Here is an 11110-nt window from a genome sequence, read left to right as displayed (position 1 = left end):
AGGCTGTGGTCATGGTGTCGGTGGCTGCGTTCTCAGCTGGAGGCTCATCCATGGACGGATCCATTTCCACACTCCCGTGTTGTTGGCAGGATTCATTTCCTGGTGGCTGTGCCACCGAGGGCCTGCTTCCTACTGGCTGTTGGCTAGGGGCTGACCTTAGGTCCTGGTGGCCACCCACCATTCCCTGCCATGTGGCCCCCTCCATGGCCAGTTCCCAACATGGCTGTTTGCTCCTTCAGGGCCAGTGGGATAGCCCCTCTTCCCAGGCTGCTCTGATGGAGTGTCACAGAACATAGCCTAACCGTGGGGGTCACCTCTTGTGGCCTCCCTCATATGTGGCTTCCAGAGGCATGACCTCCTGTCACCATCACATGTGACCTAACCATAGGACTGACATCCGGTCTGTCACCTCTGCCAGAGTCTGTGGTTTCGAAGCAAGTCCCAGGTGCCGCCAGTGCTTGGGGGGGTGGGTGGGAAGCAGAGTCCATGACACCACAGTTGGTCTCTTCTCCCACCCCTGACTCCCCCGCCCTGTCCTGCATTTTTTCACAGCACACTCCACTCTCTAACACACTATGTAATCTCCTTGTCAGTGTGTTTATCGCATACAGGCCCACGTAGCAGAGCGGGTTGGGTTCCCGACCACAGCGGTAAGGCAACGAAGAACGAAGTGAGTCAAATGATTTTCTGTGCTTCCCAGTTATGTTTATGCAATACTGTCAGTTATTAAGCGTGCAATGGCACTGTGTTTAAAAAACAACGTAGGTGGCCTGGGGCACCCGGGTGGCTTAGTCGGTTAAGCGTCCGACTTTCGCTCAAGTCATGATCTCGCGGTTCGTGGGTTCGAGCCCCGCGTCGGGCTCTGTGCTGACTGCCAGCTCAGAGCCTGGAGCCTGTTTCAGTCTGTGACTCCCTCTCTCTCTGACCCTCCCCTGCTCACGCTGTCTCTCTCTCTCCTAGAAATAAATAAAACATAAAAAAAAAAAACAACGTAGGTACCTTCATTACAAAAATACTCTCTCGCTAAAGACCGCTGGCCGTCACCTGAGCTTTCAGCCAGCGCGTCCCTCGGCCGGCGGAGGGTCTGCCCCGGTGCTGCCGGCCGCCGGCTGGTCCTGTGGCGGCTGCTGAAGCCCGGGCGTCGGTGGCAAGTTCTCAAACGAGACGACAGTGTGCAGTTGGTTACAGCAGCGGACCCGTCCTTTCACGAACGATTTCTCTGGAGCGTGTGATGCTGTTTGATAGTATTTTACTCTGGGCCACAGTAGAATGGTCTGTTAGTATCACCTTAGCATCCTTAAGAAAGTTGTTTTTCAGGCACCACGCAAGAGCGCGTGAGGCAATGCCAAGGGGGCAGAGCCCCGTGACGCACAACTGTAGTGGCATCCGGTGACCTGTGGTCAGTCCGCTCTAGGTGGCACCAGGACTGGCCCCTGGGTGCAGTGCTGCTCAGCCTGAGCCGTTCATCTCAAACACCCAAGGAGCTTAGGGATTTCTGCCTGGACCCCACTCCCAGGGGTTCAACTGACAGGGGGGCGGGGAAGTGGACACACAACACTGGCATTTAAAAATTTTTTTTTTAATTTTTTTATAGTTTATTTATTTTTGAGACAGAGAGAGACAGAGCATGAGTGGGGGAGGGGCAGAAAGAGAGAGAGACACAGCATCCGAAACAGGCTCCAGGCTCTGAGCTGTCAGCACAGAGCCCGATGCGGGACTCGAACCCACAAACTGGGAGATCATGACCTGAGCCAAAGTCAGATGCTCAACCGACCGAGGCACCCAGGTTCTCCTAACGCTGGTATGTTACAAATGTCCCTGGTGATTCCACCGGGCAGCCAGGGCCCAGAGCCACGCTGCCGCGGAGCACGGGTGTGGCGATGCTCACAGGCGCTCGGTGAAGCCTTGGACACGGAGCGAGGCGGAGACATGACTCCGGCCATTGGATTAGTAAGGTTCCAAGAAACACGGATTCCTCACCTGTGGGCACGTTCCTCAGTTACGGGTCACACAAATTTACCTACAAAACTCACATCTGACCCCCGGAGCCTACAGTTTATGACAAGGTGGGTGGTAAGTACGCTCATTCTCCGATGACGTGATCTTCCCCACATTCACCTGCGAGCAGGTTTACCGGGAGGCAAATTCCTAGGGTGGTGCGTGGGCGGCAACAGGCCAGGGCAGCCCGACCCCCAGGTGACATCCCCCGCGTCCCCCGCGGTGGAAATTCACTGTCACGCCCACCCTGGGCCAAGAGGCCGCCGTCTGTCCACATGGCTCCTTCTTCCAAGCTTCCTTCACTCAAGCCCGCGCGGGGCCCTGTGACTTTCCCTCGCATGAGCCGTGACTCGGTGAGGACGGCGAGCCGTCTGGAAGGGAAGGGCCCCCTGCGGCTGGTGCGTTTGAGGCTCTGCGATGTCCTTAGGTCAGGGTTTCTGGGGTTGGGTCTCTCCAGCCTGCGTCCTCTGAGGCGGGATGAGAGCTGGGTCGCGGCCCAGACGCCGCCACAGTCACTGCTTATCTCGGGCTCCTTTTGGGAGGAGGAAGCACGAGTGAGGTTTTCCTGTTTCTCCATCGCTGCCCCCCTCCCCGCGTCTCTAAGGGCCTGTGGCTGGGTGCCGGCCCCCCCCACCCCTGCCAGCAGCCCCAGCTCAGAGCCCAGGCCGCGCGTCCCTCAGGCCGGGTGCGCCTCCATGCAGGGGCCCTCCTGGGAGGCTGGGGGGCGACAGAACCACGTGGGACCCTCAGCAGCCGGCGGGTGGGAGTTCCGGATGAGCCTGGGGTCCACTGGCTTCTGCAAACGTGGAGGTCGCCAGAGGGCCAGGATTCAGCGACCTCCATCCTCAGGAAAGTCCTGCTTTGGGGTCAATGCCTCATCCTCACAGGGAGAACAAGGGCCGGAAACGCACTGCGGCCACCTGCTTCCTGCGTGGGGAGAGAGGAAGTCCCGAGACCATCTTAGGACTCAGTCCTGGGGTGGGGTGGGGTGAGTGGACAATGGCGGGCCACCAAGGGGCGGGGGGGGCAGGAGAGGGGAGGAGCCCAGGGTCCTGCGGAGGATGGAGGCTGCAGGGGAGAGGTGTCCGGGGAGGACCTGCGCGTGCCCCCCCCTCGTCCCAGGCGGCAGGTCCTGTGCGCCCAGAGGAGAAGGGGGCGCAGCCTTCTTCCTGCGCTTGCTCCCAGGTCGGGACTGGATGGGGCACCCAGAGCCCTGAGGCGCCCCGAGCTGGTTTCAAGGTGGGGGAGGTGAGGCAGCTTGGGTAGGGTCCCTCGGCCCAATGGGCTTGTTTGTCGTCCCCATTTTAGGGGCCACTCGTGGGGCAACAGAAGGGACCAGGGTGAGTGGGCGGGCTCAGTGCTGGGAGGGGAGAGAAGGGATGCCTCCCCAGGCAACCGGGGGGGGCGCGGGGAGCACCCCCGGGAACAGCTCCGGGGGTGGGAGCAGGCATCCCGGTCAGCCCTGGCACTGGCGCTGGGGCAGGGCCCCTCCCTAAGGAGAGAGAAAGAGGAGAGAAGACTTCACGGTCACCTAGATACGCGCCCAGGTGCCTACATCCCCCGTGGCCTTGTAAACCGGACCATTTAATCAGACTGCACGTTTAGGGAGACAAAGAAATAGAAAACGTATTTAAAAACTATGCCGCGTGAGGCGGCCGCTCAGTTCTCCGGGCAGGAGCCCAACTGATCCTTGGAGAGGGGTGGTTTTTCTCCAGTTTTGGGGCAGTAGGGCTGAGCACAGAGAGGCTACATAGGTGGCCAGGGTCACACAGCCTGGAAGCGGCCGGCAGGTCACCCCAGTCGCTGCTCGGGCTCTTCTGTCGTCTTAGCAGCTCCCATGTCACACTGACAAAGGCCAGGAGGCCTCGGCAACACCCACGCTGGAGGGCAGAGCCTTTACCCAGGGCCACCAGGCTCCAGAAGTTTCCAGCATTAGGCTCTTGAGGAGCACCCTCTGGGGGTCGCAGTACCCCCACATGCCCTGGGATGTGGGGAAGGCTCTGGAAGTTCACTCAAGTCTGACCAAGGCCCAGAGGCTGGTCCACCGCCTGCAGCCTCTCCCTGTCCTGTGCCGCTGGCCTCTGGGACAGATGTGCCTTCCTGTCCCTGGGTGAGCCGGGCTTTTGGAGGGGTGCCTCGGGCCCCCTGCTCAGGGGAGAAGCGGGGACCTCGCACGAGTGCAAACCGTCACCCACCGGTGGCGCCAGCAGAGCGAGGCAGTTTGCCCAGGAGGCCTGTCTAGACAAGGGCTCTGGTATCTGCAGGAACGACTTCTTTCGGTGGAACCGCCGGGTCACAGGGCGCTGGCCCAGCGCCGGCCACTGACCCGGCCAGCCCACGCGCCCACTTCCAGATTCCCACCGAGCTCAACATCTTCACGGCTCTGATCGCAGGAAGTTGTGCTGGGCTCCACCGCCCACGCGTGCACGGGCTCCCAAGGGCCGTGGCGCGGGGTCCACGATACCGGTTCCCGTGCGGAAGTGGGGCCTGTGAGTTGCTAACCCTGAAAATTAAACTTCCATGGGGCGCCTGGGGGGCTCGGTCGGTTAAGCGTCCGACTTCGGCTCAGGTCATGATCTCACGCTCTGTGGGTTCGACCCCACGTCGGGCTCTGTGCTGACAGCTCGGAGCCTGGATCCTGCTCCGGATTCTGTGTCTCCCTCTCTCTCTGCCCCTCCCCTGCTCACGCTCTGTCTCTCAAAAGTAAACATTTAAAAAAATTAAAAATAAACTAAAACTTCCAGCTGTTTTACCAGCAAGCATGGGTTTGTTCGGGAACGGCCGACAACCGCAGCCCGGGCCACGCAGCACCGGAGGCAGGTCTGCAGAGCACGGAGGAGCCGCTCTTCTGCTGAGAGAAGGGGGCGGGGCGGGGCCGCTGTAAACTCAAAGTCCATTGGACTGAACTCATTGGCTGGGCTGTGTCAGCCTCTCATTGGCTGGGCTGTTGCCAGGGGCGGAGGAAATCTTCCTTCCACTTGCCCGGCCGCGAGGACCCGGCCCTTCCCGCGGTTGCAAGGAGCAGCGGGTGTGAGAACCCCCCCTGCCTACCCCCGCCCCGCTCCCGTGTTAGTGAGGGTTCCTTTCAGTGCTTTTCTCAGTTGGGGCGCCTGGCGGCAGGCTGAGGCGGGGAGGGCGACGTCCGTCGCGAGGGACCCTCCACGGGCGGCACGTGGGATGTGCGGCGAGCGGCGCACGGCCTCCGAGGCGGGCCCAGGCCGAATCCCCATCGACCACCGCCTCTGCAGGCCGGGCACCCTGGGGAATGGGGGCGCTGGGGGCAGCGGGCGCGCAGAGAGCCGCCTGTCTCCCTTTACAGGCAAGAACCCAGTGCTCGGGCGGGTGGATGACACGGGCATGACAGGGGCCAGGACAGGCCGCTGAGCCGCCTGAGGGACGGGTGGGCCGAGCGCTGGGGAAGCCAGCAGCAGCACGTAACCTGCCTGGCTTCCAAATGTGGTCATAAAGGCCACAGGCAGGGGGGCCTGCTGCCCGTGAGCTGGATTCTTGGCTTTTCCAGCATGTGCTACAGCCCCCCATCTGTCTGTAGGGCCCCCGCCGGGCCGGGCTGTCACCACCAGGCCCATCTCCCCCGTCCTTGGCAAACACCTCCCTCAACTCAGCCCAGGACTGACGCCAGTGTCTCTGCTATGGGCCAAATTGTGTCCCCAAAATCCACACACCGAGTCCTGCTCTCAGGGCCACAGAGGGTGACCATGCTTGGAGATGGGCCTTTGTGGAGGTGATTAAGGTAAAGGAGGCCGCTGGGGGCCCTGGGCCAGGTGACCTTACGAGAAGAGAAGCAGCCATGCGGGTGTGTGTGTGTGTGTGTGTGTGTGTGTGTGTGTGTGACCGTGTGAGGAGAGAGAGGCCCCAGGAAGAACTGACACTGGTGGCACCTTGACCTTGGAACGTGGGCCTCCAGGGCTGTGAGACGGCACATTTCTGTCGTGTGACCCCCAGGCTGTGGCGCTTGGTCCGGCTTCCAGCGCATTCCTCAGCCCTGGGCCTCCCTGCTCTGGCCTCTGGCAGGGCAACGCGCCAGCTGGCACTCATGGGACTCTGAGCCCGGCACGTGGTAGTGATGTCCCGCACACCAGGAAGAGGGGTGGTCTGAATCCGTGCCAGCTGCGGGCGGGGGGTGGGGGGACGCCGTGGTCCCCTGGGGGCAGCCTCCCGTCATTGCAAGCCTGTGCCTGCAGTCTGGGTGATGGGGGGCCGGCGCAGCTCGAGGTGCGGGTCTCTGGCCAAGAGCAGGTTCCAGGGAAAAGCCGAGCCCGTGGATTCTAAAGGAGAGAGACTCCAGACATCAGCCCTGTGATGGGCGGGTCCCCAGACCTGGAAGCTGGCTCCAGGAATGCCCAGGTCCCGAGGCACTGAGCTCCGGGCACCGGGCTGGGCTGGCGTCTGGCCAGGAAGACCAGGGGCTTGCTGAGTACATTGAGTCCACACAGAGCGAGGGGGGGCCCGCAGGCGACCCCCAGCGCAGGCAGCGTGGGTCCCCGGCAGAGTCCGGGGATCCCCCAGTGCTTGGGCCGCTCCAGCACGGGCTGTGGGCCAGGCACCAAGGCCAGAATGTCACTCTGGTCCTGCCAGGGGGGCACAGCTCTCGGGGAGGGAAGGGGGGAGGAGGGCAATCAGGCCCAGGGCCTCAGCCCTGAGCACGCCTGGACACAGGCAGGCCCCCACCCCAAGCTGGGCCGGGCGGGGTGGAGTGGGCAAAAGGGTGGGCTTTGCACCTGCAGGCTCTGCCCTGTCCCAGGTGAGCCCACCTTGCAGCGCGCTGGCCTAGAGCTTGACCATGGCCGGCAGGCAAGGCTGGGAGCCTGGGCCAGACATATCTCTGCACCCCCACCGCCCACCCTGCCCCGTGCTCCCCAGGCTGTGGTTATGGGCACAAAGCCAAGGCTTGTTTTTCTAGTTACACTTAGGTAGATTTTCTGCTCCTTGCAGCTGGATGCAGTGTGGACCGATCCAGACCACAGACTGAGTGAGTAAAGGTCTCTTCTCCCGTGAACACAGAGCGGCACCTTGAGGAGGCCAGGGGTTGGGGCGGGGGCGGGACATCCAGGAGGGGAGTGAAGACGGACCTGGGGAGCGCGGGCACCGGTAGGATGAGGCCAGAGGGGGCTTCGCTTCTGTTTTCATCTTGCTTCTCAGCTGGAATGTGGAGACGGGCACCAGGCCTTTCAGATGGCGTGGAGTTTAGTGCTCCTGGAGCAGGGGCCTGGAGCCGAGGCCCCAGAGGTAGAAACTTTGGAGGAGCAAGGTTTGCGGGGGGCACGTGGCAGTGGGTGCTCTTTTCACCAGGCTCCCGAGCCCCCTGGCTCAGCTGCAGGAGTCACAGAGCCCACGGTCCTGGTCCTGCCAAGGCCACCGGGGGGGGGGGGAGTGTCACACGGGGTGCAGGATGGACTTGGCTTCATGGGAGCTGCCTCTGGAAGGGGTGTCTCTGCTGAGTGTCTCAGAGCCCTTGGGGAGGGGGTGACAGAGAGCAGGGGCAGGGCTGGGGGGCTCCGGGGCTGGGCTTTTGTCTGCCCCTCCAGCGTGCGCAGGCAGCACATTCAGCCCAGGGAGTTATCCCGCCTGTGTGGACCTAGGAGGAGCCCCATTCCCCAGACACCTGTTTCCAAGGGAGGGTGAGTGTTGGGGTAACCTTTGTGGCCCCGGTGCCCAAGGCGGGTGGGTGCTGGGTGAGCCTGTCACCCTCTGGCTCTGTCACTGTCTCTCTTGCGCCCCCTGAGGTCTGTGTCATCAGGTGTCCTCCCCACCCGCACCCCTGACCCCAAGCCGCATCCTCAGTTGCACCTTCTTTGGGGGGTGTTAGATCCCCACGTCTCTGTGTCTCAGCAGGTCAGAGCTCGCGGGAGGGGGGTGTGCTTAGAATTCGTCCCATGAGTTGGAGTCAGGCACAGCCAGCTCTGCGACAGCCCCCTGTTGCTCAGGTGCCTGGGACAGCTGTGTGCGCGCAGCGGCGCCTCGGGCCAAGGGAGAGTGTTCCGCCACCTCAGGCTGGGGGTGACCGTAGCCTCGAGGCGCAGGTGGCAGTGCCCGTGGGGGCAGCGTGGGGCTCACCCTCCCCCACTGGCCCATCATATTTTCAACGTTAAAAATCCCGACCCTCTAGGAGCCTGAACCCAGCAATGAGCAAACGCAGGGACATCTGAATCCTGTCTGGACGGCAAATGCACAGTTAGGGGCCACGCGGAGCTGACAGCCACGTCTGACTCCTGGGGTGTGGCCCCTGTGACCAGTGAGCCCTTCTCCTGGGCCCTGGGACTGGGCTCTGGGTCCACGGCCCAGCACACAGGCAGGCAGGCATCCAGGGGGTCTGGTGTTGGGAGCCGTGCTAAGCTCACTGATGACTGGCTAACATCCGTGTCGCAGTCCCCAGAGCCTTGGACACGTGGCCTCATATGGCAGAGGGCGTTGGCGGATGTGATGGGCTTGGGGGTCTGGGGACAAGAGATTGCCCTCGATTACCCCAGTAATCACCGCAAAGGCCCTTACAAGAGGTTGCCGGAGGGAGATTTGAGGCAGAAGGCGGTGCAGACATGGAGGGTGGAGGAAGGGCTGCGAGCTGCTTGCAGGTGGCCCCGAGGAGGCGAGGGAGCGGCGGGTCCTTCCCGGACCCGGTGATGTCCTGCGGCAGAGACAGGACAGGAGGTGGCTCACGCGGAGGTGCCCTGCCCGCCTCTGCGGCTGGAGGCCCGGGAGGGTGTGGGGGCCTGAGAAGGGTGTGCTCTGGTGTCTGAGCGCGGGAGAGGGTGGGACTCCGAGTTCCAGAAGAGTGAATTTGACCTTCCCTCCTTTCCGTTCCTTCCCGGCCCTCAGTGGATTAGGCGGGGCCCACCCACACGAGCAGGGTTGATCTTTTCACTCAAGTGCTAATCTCTTCTGGAAACTCACAGACACACCCAGAAATCCGTGGGTCACCCTTCACCCAGTCCGGCTGGCACTTAAAACGGGCCGTCACAGCCCCCAAAAGCGTAGCCTGCTGACGCCTTCATTTCGGGGCCTCCTTGTCCAGGTGGGGCAGTCGGGTGCCGGGAGGGGCAGTGTTTGGGGACGGGGTGGCAGCAGGCAGGCTTCTCTGACCGCACCAGGTCCTCGCCCGCGTCTGGGCTTGCCGCCTCCTGTCCCCTCCGTTAGTGCCCCGGGGCAGGCTGCCCTTTCTGCTTCCCTAGGGGCAGGAATGGGGTGGGGGACAGGGCCCCACAACCCCGGAGAAGGGGCTGTTGCTGAATCAGGAGCCCCAGGCCAGGAGGGGCTCTGCAGCCAGTGGCCTCGGGCTGAACCCGCCCCCCGACTCCTACCTGGTGCCGAGGCCCGGGAAAGAGGTCAGCTCCGGAGATATGTGGGGGGGGGGGGGTCCTATGCACTCAGACTCAGAGCACTCAGAGCAGGCCTCTAAGGCAGAGGCTGGAGGGGAATTTGCGGTGACCCACCCAGGGCTTCTATGGCGGGGTGCGGGCAAGGCTAAGCAGATTCCGTTGGTGGCCGGGACCCCCATCAGGCTGCACAGGAGCTGGGGCCCGTGGGGCTGCACTGGCAACAGCTCACGTTTGCTGAGTGCGCACTGCCTGCCAGGCACCGGCTCTGAGCAGCCGCGTGGTGCTCGCCAGCCCTCACCAGGCTGGCCCGCCCAGGAGGGCCCTTCCACCCTCCCACCCAGCAGCCAGGGGAACCCAGCAGGGGGTGAAGGCGGTCATCTGGGTCATGCAGCTGGTGGGGCGGGGCATTCACGGGGCGGGGGGAGGAGCTTAACTAACATTTGAACTCCGTGTGGCCCCTGAGCTCTGCTGTGCTGTAGTGGGGGGCCGTGTGGGTGATTGTGTCCATGAGCATGTGCACTAGAAGGAGTGGCGTGAGAAAGTATGCACACGCAGGAGCGCATGTGTGTGACAGCGTGTGGAAAGGCAATGACGGAGAAACCCAGACGACCCGCTTCAACCCCACAGCAATTTATTTCTCTCCCAAGGAAAGGGGTCCCGAGGTGGGCAGTGTGGGGCTGGTATAATGGCTCCTGAGCACCAGCGATGCAGGCCCCTTCCTCCATGCTGCCCTACCAACCTCAGTGTGCTGCCTCATGGTGCAAAGTGGCTGCTGAGCCCCAGCCATCATTTCAGTGAGCAGGAAGGAGGAAGGAGAAGAAGAAAGACATGTCACCTCCACCTCAGGGATGTGCCGCCCCTGCTAGGCTTGGACGTTTTCATTAATAGGGAAAGAAGGAAACAGAGTGGGAGGGTATCTAACTGCTGGACAGGCAGGGTAGGACCCAGGGCTTCCCTACCCAGGGGATGTTGAGCTGGTGGGGATCGAGGGCCTTGTTCCATACTGCTCCATGGGGAAACTGAGGCTCAGACCCAGGCTTCCTCCTTCCTGTCCCAGGGCTCTGTCTTGGCACCAGTTGGGAAGGCCAAGCCTGGTGCCAGCCTGGCCACAGCGGACGCTGGGCTCCTTAGGTTTCCCTTCCCCAGCCCCTCCCACTGCCCACTTCTCAGGAACCCAGGCCGCAGTCACGTGTGTGGAGGCGGTTCAGTGGCGCCGGCTCCCCCTGGCACGTGACGGTGTTTTCTGTACCCAGGCTGTGTGGACCCACCCTGTGAGCAGCCGAGGCCTGGCAGGAGGCCACAGATGCCAGGCAGACGGACCCCCGAAGTGCACGCGGGGCGGGGAGGAGCCGGTGCTGGCCGACCGTGGGAGGTGCTCCACGTTTATTCTCCAAAGCCGGGGCGCGACGGGTGGGTGAGTGGGTAAGCGTGCTGGCCCCCCAGGGTGTGAGCCGGCTAGGGGGGGACCACCCACTTAGGACCCCACAGCCTGAAGGCCTGGGAGGAGGCTGAGCAGGAGGGTGGTCACCATTGTGGGGCTGCCCAGGGGGCTCCCTGCCCCGGTGCCCTGTGAGTCTTGCCAGGGCGGGAGGTTGCAGAGGGCGGATTGGCAGCAGGTCAGGGTCATCAGGGTCCCCTCCACTGTCCTGCTGAAGGGCTGACACGTGTCTGCACACCACGCCGAGTAGGTGGTCAGAGGGCCCGACCCTGGGAGGGAATGCCTTGGTCACACTGGACAGGCCGGGGCGGGGGGAGGCCTGGGTGGGGGGAGGCCGGGG

At 63.0% G+C, this 11110-nt stretch overlaps 1 protein-coding gene across 1 annotated transcript in view; it reads right to left on the bottom strand.

Moving 5' to 3' along the window:
* Window positions 1-10496: 10496 nt before the first annotated feature.
* GPIHBP1 (glycosylphosphatidylinositol anchored high density lipoprotein binding protein 1) overlaps window positions 10497-11110 on the bottom strand; it is a 2493-nt gene continuing 1879 nt past the window's right edge. Inside the window, exon 4 of the mRNA XM_039254190.1 lies at window positions 10497-11039. Coding sequence (XP_039110121.1) covers window positions 10807-11039 — 233 coding nt within the window. The 3' untranslated portion in view covers window positions 10497-10806. The remainder of the gene's footprint in view (window positions 11040-11110) is intronic.

This window comes from Hyaena hyaena, unplaced genomic scaffold, assembly GCF_003009895.1.
Source record: "Hyaena hyaena isolate Hyena2069 unplaced genomic scaffold, ASM300989v1 scaffold_474, whole genome shotgun sequence".
Lineage (NCBI taxonomy): Eukaryota > Metazoa > Chordata > Mammalia > Carnivora > Hyaenidae > Hyaena > Hyaena hyaena.
Note: the sequence above shows the minus strand (reverse complement) of the source record. Positions and strands in the feature narration are given on the sequence as shown.